Here is a 14,017-nt window from a genome sequence, read left to right on the forward strand (position 1 = left end):
CCTAAGATACGAAGCTTCTGAAATTCTATTTTTCCAAAAAAATGCTCGATCTGAAAACAGAAAGTCAACAGCTACCGCACCAAAATGCGGTGGCCGGCCACCGCACGCTGTGTGGTGTCCATTTTGAATCTCGAACAGATGATCCAAGCCGTTCAATAATTTTTTAAAAAAAACCGAGTGGATATCGCGAAACATCAACTCGATCCGATATGTGTAAGTACTTGGATCAACCTTCTCATCTTTCTACACACCAGAAAATTAATCTTTCCATTTTTTCCGATTTTCCAAAGATGAGAAGGTTGATCCGAGCACCTACACATATCGGATCGAGCTGATGTTTTGCAATGCCTACTCGATTTTTTTTTTAAAATTATTAAACAGCTCGGATCATCCGTGCGAGGCCCGGAGTGGGCCCCACACGGCGTGCAGTGGCTGTAGCACTGCTCATCTGAAAACGGAACTATCTCAGTTGGTCATGACTCTTACATTTAGTGAGTGTTCAAATCTTCCTAACTGCGTGTGATTTGTAATTCATACTGTACTACTTCATGTAATGAATCTCTTTTATCGATTCAAAAAAATAAAAAATATGCTGTTAAATTTTGGAGCATTTTATTTTGTTGTTTATCTTTTTATTTTCTTGTTTTTGTTCGGGTTTTTGATTAATTTGTTGTAGTTATCTTTCTAGGCCTGTGGACTACGCAGTCAACATATAATATAATTTTTTTAAGTTGTGGTTCCCTAAAAAATAATAATAATAATCGTGTTTGGGAGCCTCTTTTTTTTTTTTTAAAGGAATTTACATCAAATATTACACAATGTGCGAAAACTTATATTGCTTTGTGTTTTCTACATCTCTTCTGGAAGTGATATGGTTCAAATGCTTATAGATTTCAATTTAACGAGAAGTGTGTAGTTTGGCATTAATCCATGTGTCAATGGAAGGTTCTATTAGAAGTAGTGCACTGGAGTGATTTGTGGCCACCGCAGAACTTTTAATGTCAGGTTTCATACTTCTTTATTTATCTTGAACACTTTGATGTGTTGAATATTACGAGATCTTGTTATCTGAAAATGTGTCTAATATTGCGCGGAGGAAGTTCTACTTTTTTGGTTTTAAAAAATGTGTCTAAATTGTGCAAGGAGGATGTTCAACTTATTAAATACTATCTGTTAACTGAAAATGTGTCTAAATAATATTGCTACAAGTACCAACCCGTACCGTAGGGAAATCGTAGGGATGGCCGCACCGAGCTGTCTCCGGCTACAGGACGGCCGATCCGAGCCGTCCAAAAATTCTATAAAAAAAAAAAAAAAAAGAGGAGGCCCACGCGAGATTTAATGGCATCCGACGCATGTAGAGTGCTCGATCCAAACACTCCATTTTCGAATATATATGCAGGATTTTCGAATAATATTTTTGGTTTAATTCTTAATATTTTTGGCAGCAAGGGGAAAAACTTTTCAATGCCTTTGTTATTCTAACTTAAGTGCTCCTTGCCTCGAATCTCATTCTTCAAGTCGCTTAAAAGATTGATGTTCTTACTTATTTCTTTTCCAGAAATGATATTGGTACCGACCTCCCGGTACCGAAATCGTACCGCCGGCCGCCGGTGGGCCGTCTCCGGCCACCGGACGGCCGATCCGAGCCGTCCAAAAATTTAAAAAAAAAAAAACGAGGGGGCCTACGCGGGAATCAACGGCATCCGAGGTGTGTAAGGTGCTTGATCCGAGCACCCTTTTTTCGTGTATATATGTATATTCCCGCGAATATACATATATACACGAAAAAAGGGTGCTCGGATCAAGAACCTTACACACCTCGGATGCCGTTGATTCTCGCGTAGGCCCCCTCGTTTTTTTTTTTTTAAATTTTTGGACGGCTCGGATCGGCCGTCCGGTGGCCGGAGACGGCCCACCGGCGGCCGGCGGTACGATTTCGGTACCGGGGAGGTCGGTACATGTAGCACTACTCTTTGTTTTCGCCCCCATCAATGTTACGGAACCCCGAGTAATATAAACCCTACTAGCATCTCTCTCTCTCTCTCTCTCTCTCTCTCTCTCTCTCTCATTCATGTAGATTGTTATCAATTAGTTTAGTGTTAATGTCTTGATCCAACCAACTAAAATTCCATTCGCATTACGCATTTAGTTCCCCGGGTTAAGTGCCTAGGAACCTCTTGACCCTCAATGTTATAATCACAGACCTGCTAGTTTCAAATTATTGTCACCACTTGTACAATTCAAGGTAATAAGCACGAGCTCGAGAAATCCATATAGGTTTCCTTTTATTGAAAAGACGAGACGTACTAATATCTATGAAAATAAGTTATCTTTTTTTCCCTAATAATCGGCATTCCTATTATCCTTTTTGCAATTCTTAACTATTGTTTTCCTAAATTTCCCCTCCTAATAACTTTTAAAGATACCGCAAGAAACTTGAGAGGGTTTCTTCCTTAGTAGCACGAAGCGGAAGCGGGGACGCAGCCACCTAGAAGCTCATAAAGTTGAGAGCTCCTAAAGAGCGTGTTGTGTATATATTATATTAAAATATGTATATAAAATATCTTTAAATACTTAACCATTAAAGAAAAAGTGATACTGAAAATTTTTTCGATCTTAAAGTGTCATTATTGGAAGTAATATATTCTCAATTTGCAGAACTTATTTACGAATATGATTATCATATTCTTATTTACACAACAATGGCATAACTCCTTTAACTGTCTTAACGGCTCGATAAGTTCTCATCTTAGGGCTTGTTTGATAACCTAAATTCAGCACTTAAAATTGAATCAATTAAGTAATACTACTAAGTGATTCAGTAGGTTTAATAACGACATTATACATTGCTTAACAAATTAGTGTGTTACTCAAAATGTAGGCTAAAAAGTTGAAAAAATTAAGTAGCTTTGAGTTACTTAATTATGGCTGAATTCTTGTGTACTTGCATTTAATCACCATACCACCACCACATCGCCACCACAACCCCCACTCCACCACCACCACCATCACCCCCACCACAACCACCATTCCTCCACCGCCACTATTCTACCACCACCACCACTACTACATCACCACCACTCCTCTATCACTCCATCACCACTACCACACCGCCGCCGCCGCCGCCACCACAATGCCACCATTGCACAACTATCACTCCACCGCCACCACTCACTGTCACCATTACACCATCACTCCACCGCCACCGCCACCATTACACCACCACCACTCACTGCCACCGTTACATCACTAGTACCATTACACCACTATCGCCAGCACTCCAACACCACCGCCGCCGCCGCCACCACTTCATCACCACCAACACACCACCACCACCACCACCACCATAATCATCATTTCACCATTATTATAAGTAAATTGTGACCATTAGTAAATTAAGAGAGAATCGGAACTAAAATTAATTTATCATTTTTTAATTCAGTAATTAATATGTTTACCAAACAACTTTTTCACCTTAAAAAATTCAGCATTCAACTTTCAATACTTAATTTTTCAGCATTCAGTTTTTTTCAGTTTTATCAAACAGACCCTTAGTTAGAAGCGCACTCCTGTCTTGAGAAGAGCGAGCGCTTGTCAAGCTCCCATCTTGGAAGCGCCAATTTGAACTCCCATTTATGGAGCGCACCCATTTTAGAAGGATCTTGCTATTAAGGACTTTCTTCTTCCTTTGAAGATACCATTGTGTCTATTCTATGCAGATGTTTGTATTTATGTTTACTTGTCAATGGTGTAATAGTGTAATCTTACTTTATTGTCCGTATGTCCTCAGCAGGTTGTATTTTTGCTGTAGGCTTTTTAGGCTTAGCTTTATAGGTTTTTACTTTCCTGGCTTAAATAGTATTTGCCAATACTGTATGCTGATGCACGTAGTGATGTAAGTAGATGTCTTGGCTGCCTATAAATAGCCAGGCCTCTCTCCGTTGTAAACCAAGTTAGTCACATGATAGTGCAAGTTAATAATATTCTCTCTCTTTTGTGATCCTATCCTACTTCGTGTTTGTACCCACAGTGATTAACAAAATTTCTGTATACTAGGGTAGATAAACCGAGACAAACTGCTTTCTCTGAAGCCAAACGTCTCAAGGTACTTTAACCCACTGATACAAGAATTTTTTCAATCAAAACAGTTAGTGAAGTTTCTGATGTGGAAGATCCTTAGAAGGCAACCACAGAGCATACGCTTCAATTTCTTTTTTAGGAAAAATTTACCGTAGTATTGGAAAAGAAGTTCCCAGAGGAGGGGGTTTAAGCTAGAATGAAAGACATGGCTCTGATACCAAGTTTTCAGACACACAGTGGGTACAAACACGAAGTAGGATAGGATCACAAAAGAGAGAGAATATTATTAACTTGCACTATCATGTGACTAACTTGGTTTACAACGGAGAGAGGCCTGGCTATTTATAGGCAGCCAAGACATCTACTTACATCACTACGTGCATCAGCATACAGTATTGGCAAATACTATTTAAGCCAGGAAAGTAAAAACCTATAAAGCTAAGCCTAAAAAGCCTACAGCAAAAATACAACCTGCTGAGGACATACGGACAATAAAGTAAGATTACACTATTACACCATTGACAAGTAAACATAAATACAAACATCTGCATAGTAAACACTAATAAGCCTTGATTCTTATGAAGAGTCAACTTGTACTCTCTTTTTTCCCCTTCTTTTAAAGATAGACTGTAACTTTCTTAGTTTACAACAATTGATTTTGAACAAAGATATTTCTATTGAATTTTCAAATATTGCTAGCCATTTGCTAAATTTAAACAGTCAATGTTTTTTTTTTGCCGGAATGTAGCTTTAAAGACCAATTCCTCATGTGAGGGAAGTTGGCTTTGCACAGAAGTTTGAAAAGCTGCAAATTTGTGTTTTTGGTGATGGCAGATCAGAGTAGCAACCGAGGCTCAATTTTCAACGTGGTAAGCTTTCTTGTCACATAAGTGTCCATATCGGCAATACATGTGGTGCCTTTTTTTTATATGAAATCCTCCCTTTCCGGAAGATTGTTGTATATTGAAAGTGAAATGTCACACAATTCTGTGTAAGTAGAGACGTATCTTCTCTTAAATTGTGGGAACTATTCGTTAGAATTTCTGTACATTATAGTAAAAGGACACCAACCCGACAATAAAATAATAAGATATACAAACGTGTGTAAATTAATAGAGTATCATTTTCTCCATTTCCTATCCCTCTAGTAAATAGAAAACTGATTTTCCGTAAACACTCAATAACAACCACTTATAGCTTCTTAATCCACCATACAGGAAAATTAGAGTATTAATATGGCATGGGAGCAATTAATTCCTACTTCGTGCATGCCAATTTAATTTTTCCAACCGTGTGTACTTAGTGCAAGAATATGGTACCTAATTCGATCTCCATGTTTAACAGAAATTTCTAATCCGTATATTCTCCGTGTGTACTTAGTACAAGTTTAAAGAATATGGTGCCTAATTTTCCCGTTAGCTAAATCTTTGATGTATAATTTCTATGGGAAAAAAGGAAAAAAAAAAAAAACTAGCGGGTTTTGGTTACACATGCTTGATATATTAGACCCCGTTCCACTAATAACTTTTTCCATTTTTTGGGTTTGTCCTTATTAGAATTTTTTTCGCGTTTGTTAATTTTGCGCCTCACTTGTTTGTTTTTCTCATTCGTGGGGTACAATTTTGTGCCTCGCTTATTTCACAAACTCCTGTGATGTTCCTTCCTAATGTGGGGTACAATGACTAAATTCGCTGGACTCTTCATCCTAGTGGTTTATTCTCAACTAAGACTACTTGGGAGGCCCTTAGGACCAAAGCTCCTACTGTCTCTTGGCATAGGATCAACTGGTGTTCTCATTATGTACCCAGGTGGTCCATCATGGAGAGGCTTGCTCTGTTAGGGCAACTAGCTACCAAAGACAGGCTTCACGTGGAAGGCAACGTCTGAGGATGGCTGTGTTCTCTATGATCATCTATTCTTTTTGTGTGATTACACAGATCGAATCTGGAATTTCCTTTTCCAAGAAAATGGGATTCATAGAACTGGACTTGGTTTGCTTGGTGAGGTAAATTGGATGGTTAGGCACTATGGAGGTTCTAGCTTCAAGCATTCAGTGTTTAAGCTTTCATTGGCTGTGATTGTATATATATATATGGCATATGGCGTGAGAGAAATTGCAGGGTGTTCAGAAAACAGAGATCTGGTCCCCTGGACCTAGCTTATTGCAAAAATTAAGACAGACTTGATGGCATGCATGCTTGATCGCTTGGAGAGGCGTCAGCGTAAAATGAACTAACGATCGAGAATCGATTAATCTGCCTCACTTGACAAATCCCTCCATGTTTTTGCTTAAATAGTGATATTTTTTCTTGTTTGTTTGCTTTAGCTAGCTAGTGAGTAGTTAGCTTTGTTTCAGACTGCAAGGGCATTCCCTTGGTCTTGGTTGGTTGGGTTTTTCTCAATGAAAAATTAACTTAACCAAAAAACAAATGTTAGATTGACCGAGTTTTGATGCCATCACACTCGTAAACGTATCTCACATGTTGGAACGGTCAATGATATATGTGGGATCAAAGAGGGACGAGTTTCAACTTAAAATTTCCCAAAATTAGCTCTCTTGATCACTATCGTGACATTGATGTTGATTCAAACCTACACAAAACAACTGTTTCTTGTTTTGGCAAGTACCAAATCAAGTTTAAAATCCCAAAGGGCCAGATAGTACGTATTTCCCAACTCAATAAATTTTTTTGATCGTCGAAATAAGTGACGCAATTACCGACTCATATATGTAAATCAAACATCTGTCACCTAGAGTCTGAACGTCAAGGTGACGTTGTTGTTTGGGAACTTGGCCAAGTTCATCAAGGGTCAAAGTTTCAACTCTTACCCACCGCTAACCTGTTAAATCTTTGACAATATTCTGTGAATATAGTTTCTTGCCTTTTTCTCAAAAATAAAATATAAAAACCCTCTAGAGAGTCCATGTGCCATTGGTTCACGTAACTTGGTATTAGTACACGAAATTGTAGTAACCAAATGGATTATAAGTCAACTTTATTATGTTCTTGTTGTGAGAAAAGTAACTTTATTTTTAGTTACCATAACGAACATTATTTGTAATTTTGGTATGGAATCTCATTTTCAAGGACAAAATGTGATGAGATAGTTTGTTCCAGCCCCACAGGTAAATGTGCTGCTTCGATCATCAAAAGCGTAGCTATAAGCATTTGGACACCGGTTCTTGAAGAATCGAGAGTAGCCCGTGGGCTTGCACGTGTTCGGCGAACTGAACGCGCCGGTGCAACAAAATTGCGGCTGCTTAAATTCCAAACACGCGCTTTTACACCCGATGGTCCCACCGTCCGTGTTCTTTATCGACAGCTCACCTGGGCACTGGGCATTGATATCTACGGGGCAATTCGTGGATCGACAACCTAGCCTGCCTTGTGGGACCACTGACACCGGCAAATTGAATCCGTCGACGAGGCTGACGTCGTAGAAATCCCTCCCGCCACCTGCGGCAATGGTGAACTCCACCAGAGTCGCTGGTGGAATCGCACCAGCGCCGCGGCATGCGACTTGGCCTGTGCCACAGTCTGCGCTGCGGCAAGAAAACCTTCCACCGGCGTTGGCGCAGACGAATCGAGCCCAAACCCGTCCTGACCAAGGGGCAGGAATATTGACCGTTGAGGAGGCTTGAGAGCGTAATTCGAACCCAGTCGAGGACGCTGGCGATCCTTGACCCGTCAATACTCCGGGCCAAATAGTGTAGGGACAGTGGTTTTTTATTGTGAAAATAGCCGAATGAACCCCTACATGGCAATAGAATTTTTCTATGTATAACTTCCATATAAATGGAGTGAAAATGCATAAATTAAACAAACAGACTAGCTTGACTCATAATCAAGGGAGAGGCCTAAGATATTATTCTGGGACCCAGGATGCTGCTAAGCACCCATCTAGGCAGCGGTGCCGAGCGGTCTATTCGGTTATTCATCTCGACAATGGATAGCTCGGATCTTAATCCAAGTAACGGACGGTTCAAATTTTTTATACACTCGGATTAGATCCAAGTCTTTCATGCCGAAATGAACGGTCGGATTGGCCACTCGACACCATTGCCAAGGGGATGCATAGCAATATCTAATATAATCTGTTTTTAGTAGAGCGCAAGAGATAATTTCACTTAACTCATTCAACTAGACAATTACTAATCAACTAGTGGGGGCAAGAGGACGTTGTCTAACAGAATCCTGCAAATAAATTTAAGTGAAAATATATGTTATATACTTTTATAGTTTGTAATGCATGTCTTAATTGTGTACGATCTTATTGTGGTTAACTAGAAAAATATATTCTTCCCACTATAATTAACAAGGTGTCCCCACTAAACAACATTCCTAAATCTATCCCTGAATTAGGGTGCATGCACATTCTCCAATGCACAGTTTTTTAAAAGTTGAAGGGCATGAATGGAACTTGTACCATTAGCCAATTTCAAATTGGACAAACAATTTAGGATATAAAAAGTCAAAAAACAAACAAAGTGGGATACAATCCAACGAAAATTGATTGATTTGGGATTCGAATTATGCCTTTAAGTTGATCAGAAAAATAATCAAGATGCTAGAGGCACATCAATTTGTCACACCTCAACCACACCTCTCTCACATACATGTGGGTCCCTAGCGGGTTCCTAGCATTTATTGTGGAATTTCCATACATGCATGTGAGAGAGATGTGATTGGGTTGTAACACATTGATGTGTCCCTAGCATTTTTGTTTCCGAAAAATAATCAATGTTTTAACATAGGCCCCGTTCCATAAACCTTTTTAAAAAATAAGCAGCTTATTTCACATTTTCAAATTCAAAAATAAAGTAATTTTTCAAAATTTTTTTTTGCATCGTATAAAAGATCTCATCGAGATCTTCCAAGCAAGATCCATATTACATATTTTTAAATTTTAATAAACCCATAATTTTTTAGCTTGAAATTGCTTTCTTAAAAAATAAGGACTTTTTTTGGGTACCGGAACGGAGAACTGACACACAAGAAGTACGCAAAATTTTTTGTACACGATTTATATTCCAAAAGAGACTTTAATTTTTAAATAAGCAGATTTTGAAAACAACATATCCTCCTAGCATAAATATATGTGTGTGTGCAAAAGTGGGGGTCCAATCTCCTTTGTCATCATGAAAATTTATGTATCTCTGTGCCGATGGATTTTTCGGCAGTTGGATTGTGTGTTTTTTTTTTTTGTCTTAATAAAATTCAACGGCTGAAAAATCACTCGGCACAGAAATTTTCGGCAATGATTAACCTATGTCTTGATGAGCCGTACATTCTCATAATACTAGAAAAGCAGAACTATCACGAATTTATACATAGATTTTTTTTTATGACTTTTGGAGTTTGCAATGCTTGAACTCAACAAATAACTAGAAACATAAACGAAATAAATTAATTTATGTGGCCTAAATTTGCATAAACCTTGCTACTTCATGAAAATCATGAGGTAAAGGTGAAAAACAAGAAAATGATACCAGAGACGAAGAGGGTGGCTAGGGCAAGGTTGAAGAGAGCTCCCATAGCCATCCCTTTGCAATGTTAATTATTTAGTGAGGATCATGAGACAGAGGGATACATCTATATATACACATACATACGCTTCTTCTTTTTTAACGAGTCGCGTAGCATGCATGCATGGAGTAGTCAAAGAGATAATCTCATATAGATTGTACCTATAATCTTGGCCAAGGGAAAAAAAAATATCACAAGTGCTATCAGTTTTTGCTAATGGGATATATATTGTAGTAATCAAAAATGTTCTTGAGATTGTGTACATACAATTTGATGCGGATGTTATGGAAGGAAAATTAATGAGGTCAACTATTTCAATTAACACGAGTGGCTTTTTAAACCTTATGTTTCAAAAAAATGGTAATTTCAGGTTCAAATATAATGAAAATAAAAAATAATTTTTAATTTTTTTTTGCACCGTTTAAAATATCTCAATGAAATCTATCAAACAAGATCCATATTGGTAGAAATATTATTTGCGTAAACACATGATTTTTGAGCTTGAAATTACCTTCTTTTTCTAAAAGTTTCTTTTTTTAGAATTCGGAACACCCCCAGATCTCTACTAGCCCAAAAAAGTTCTCTCTAGTTTCAAGGTTTTCTCACCCCAAATTATCCGGTTTAATCTAATGAGGAAAACAGTAGTAGAGATAGATCCTCTACGAGGATTCTCTGTGAGGATCATGTGAGGGTTTTCATCCACACCGTCCATCACGGTAATAAATGGTCCAGATTGAAAATAAATTTTTTCAGGGAATAGTTAAGAAATAGTTAACTTTTCTTTGTAAGAATTAGTTTTTAATCCGGACCATTGATTGCTGAGATGAATGGCCCAAATCTCATGAGAATTCTCACACGATCCTCACAGGGAGGAATCCTCGTAGAGGAGGATCTTGTTAGGGGGTGTTCCTTGAATTAAAGATATCATATAATGGAAGTCAAATAATTTAGTTTAAAAGTAAAGACAAATTAATTCTCGTGAACTAAAAGCCCTTTTAGAACCAAATTCTAGTGTCTAGGCCTATCCTCTCTGATGTCATTTAGCTTTAATTTGGGGGCATGATTTCGCCGCAAAATAAGTATAAGGGAGTCATTGTTTTAGTGGTATTTTGAGAGCGGTCACTTTGTGCATATTGCCAAAGGTTAGACTTGTCTCAAATCTTCCCCCGCTCATACCCTTAATGATTGGGGACTACATGAATTCTGTTGTTATTGTAGAACCACATGCTAGCAAGTCAAAGGTAATTATAGTTTCACACTCCAACTCAACATTAAAGGGTTATACGTCCATCCATGTTTACCTAATGAAATATTTCAACCTCACTAATTAGTTTTTTTTTTTTTGGCCATAGTTTATATATCACCAATTGGTTAGCAAACGAGGTGTATGTGTCACTTCCTAATTAAGCAAGATGATTGGATTAGTGTATATCTGGTTGCCAGTACTTGCGGGTTTTAACGCTCTACTTCTTTACGAAATCCATACAACAACTTTGATAGATGACATATATAGCTTAAAACAAGGCATCTCACGATAGTTTTGAATTCTTGTTGAAGAAACAAACCTATTTTACCATCGTGAATGACTACATGACTAGCGAGGCCGGATTGAAAGGCGCATGTGCCATGAAAATTGCGAAGACAAATATTATTTTTCATGTCATGTAATTTGGTGATAAAAAAATGAATAACAGATATCAATTTTCTTTATAACAATCAATCACAAATTCCAATTACAAAAGGGGAGCGGGGAGGGTAATAATGTCTTTTTGCATTGTCTTACCGTCTCTTTGAAGATCCAATGGGCAGCCCAACTGACGCAAGCGGAAGTCCAAAACATTGGGCTTGAAGTCAGGCAAATGGAAGGGCAATACATAATTATTTTAATTTCCGATTGACAGAAAAAAAAAGAAAGATAATTATTTCATTTTCCTAACGTTCTTTCTCGACAAATACAAAGTCCAAGCAAAATGTAAGCTATGACGTGTGATTCCTCGAAATATAAAACCCAGTTGGAGGGGGGCTGCAACGCTCATTTTCATCGGAGGGAGGGGGGCTGCTGTCCCCAAGGGGACAGCAGCATGCTGCTACGCTCCATTTTGGAGTCCATCCCAGTCTCGCTCTAATGATCTGAATCGTTCACTTTGTAGAGCTCGTCTAGTAGAACAACTATGCTAAAAATCAGCTTAATTGGATATCATTAAGTACTTGATCGGAACCTTTTTATCTTAAAAAGAATGGATCCGAAACACTTGATCAAATCCACAGTAACCCATGGACTGAGAGTTATGTGCGTTCCGATCAGGTATTTAATGATATCCAATTAAGCTGATTTTTTGCATAGTTGTTCTACTCGACGAGCTCTACAAAGTGAACGATTCAAATCATCGAAGCGAGACTGGGGTGGGCTCCAAAATTGGGACAGTAGCCCCCTGCGTCCATTTTCATCATCCGTTTAGGTAATTAATGGTTCGAATTTAAAAAAAAATTCTTCCAGGAAAGAGTGAGTCTTAAAAACTCTGAACCGTCCAAAACACTTTTAAATGGTGAAATTCAGAGCGATGGAGGAAGCGGTGAAATAAAGCGGTGGGAACTTACGACTTTATGCTTTAACGTAGTCTTTTTAGAGCCTTGCTATCCATACAGATTTTTGTGCAAGGATCGTGCACAGATTTCAATGTGGGGCCTACTGCGGGTCCCACACATATAATCCAAGTCGTTCATTAAATGTAAAATATTTTTTCAATGGTCCAAGCAAAAAAAATCAGCTCAATCCAACACTCATAGAGTCTGGATTCAATCATCTAACTTTTCATTCGGATTTCAGGATAATAAAAAGTTAGATGATTAGATCGAGTATCTATATATATCGGATTGAACTGATTTTCTGCGAAGGCCCATAAAAAAATATTTTACATTTAATGAACAGTTTGGATCATTTGTGTGGAACCCGTAGTGGACCCCACATAATAATTGTGTAAACAAACTTTCTGGTCTTTTTGTCATTTGATATTATTATAAATTATAAGATATAATCAATTAAAAAATGACACGAACTCCAAAAAATAACAAGTAAATTAGGTCGGAGGTAATATTTATTTCAGATAATGTGTTATTATATTCTTTGTCTTTCCCCGTTATAGCCTGCCAGCCTGGTGCTCTCTTCTTTCAATAAAGAAGATAAAGATGAAGATATCAAGGGGTGGTAAAGTACTGCACTGAGTGAACACTTGTTGACCATTTCGTGCAACTTACACTCGCAATCAATCTAGGTCAAAACCCAGCCTCAAAATACTCCAGACACAGCTGTGTAAAATTATGAGTTAAATATTGCTCTTTTTTTATTTTTCGCTTTAGACAAAGAAAAAGCGATTTGTAATTTTTTGATAACTTAAGAGTCCTGACCACGCGCATCTCAACTAATATGGGGGCCACTTCAATTGTTCACTAAAACCTATAAGAAGGAGATAAAGCCAAAAGAAAATGATTTTTGCACTTTATTTTCTTACCAATGCACTCTTCTAGTTTACTTATTATGTGTGATTTCGAACACCAAAGCATAAATCTTGATAATTCAATAATAAAAATGTAAAATGCAAAAATCATTTTTCATGGCAAAAGCAAGGCTCATCTCAAGGCAAGGCGAGAAATGTCTGCGCCATGGAGTTTGGACACCTAAAATCTATTTAACATTATAGGGGCCTCTACATTGTGATGAGTGCTATAAAAGTTATATAAATAAAAAAAGTCCCTTATGGCTAAATCAATGAAAAACAGGTTTTATAATTCATTTTTTGCTACTAAAAATGCAAGAAGAGTATTATATATTCGATCTTGCTATTGTCATTTTATTGGGCTGACAATAAGCACACTAGAAAGCAATGAAAATATATATTTCTGTTTATTTTTTACACTATTTAATACACATTCACACATTTACTATTGTCAGCTCATTAGGTTGATTTTAGAATTTTCCTTTTTTAATTGTTTAAAATTTAACAGCCAAAAAACCTCTCGACTTAAAAGTACATGAATTTTTGACATAGAAGATCTTGCCTCCTTGGCGGGGCCGTCTGATACTTTTGGGGGCCAAAAGGAATCTCAAAGTAAACAATCGAGTTATTCACGAGTAGTTCGAAATACACCCGTGATAGGTTTGACTTAGCTTGGATCAAGTTCGAGGTCAAAATTTAAACTCGTTTAACTAAAGGAGTTGGGTTCGAATTAGCTATAACTTAGCTCGTCCATAGAGGCCTGGCTTATCTACTGACGCTTATTTAGTAAACGAGCCGCTTGAGATTGAGCAAGGCTAGTTTTGAACGAGCCGAGCTCCAACGCATCAGAACTCGGCTCATTTATAGCCCTATCTCAAAGTCAAGACCCTTTACATACTTTAACGAGATAAA

General features: G+C 37.7%; 1 protein-coding gene across 1 annotated transcript; it reads right to left on the reverse strand.

Annotated features, from left to right (window-relative positions):
- Window positions 1-7,036: 7,036 nt before the first annotated feature.
- LOC131320970 (thaumatin-like protein 1b) lies at window positions 7,037-9,654 on the reverse strand. The gene is made up of 2 exons (XM_058351921.1): window positions 9,575-9,654; window positions 7,037-7,838 (listed from the first exon to the last, which is right to left on the reverse strand). Exons 1-2 carry the CDS (start codon window positions 9,624-9,626, stop codon window positions 7,168-7,170), a joined length of 723 nt encoding a protein of 240 aa, XP_058207904.1. The 5' UTR covers window positions 9,627-9,654; the 3' UTR covers window positions 7,037-7,167.
- Between the last annotated feature and the right edge of the window lie 4,363 nt (window positions 9,655-14,017).

This window comes from Rhododendron vialii, chromosome 3a, assembly GCF_030253575.1.
Source record: "Rhododendron vialii isolate Sample 1 chromosome 3a, ASM3025357v1".
NCBI lineage: Eukaryota > Viridiplantae > Streptophyta > Magnoliopsida > Ericales > Ericaceae > Rhododendron > Rhododendron vialii.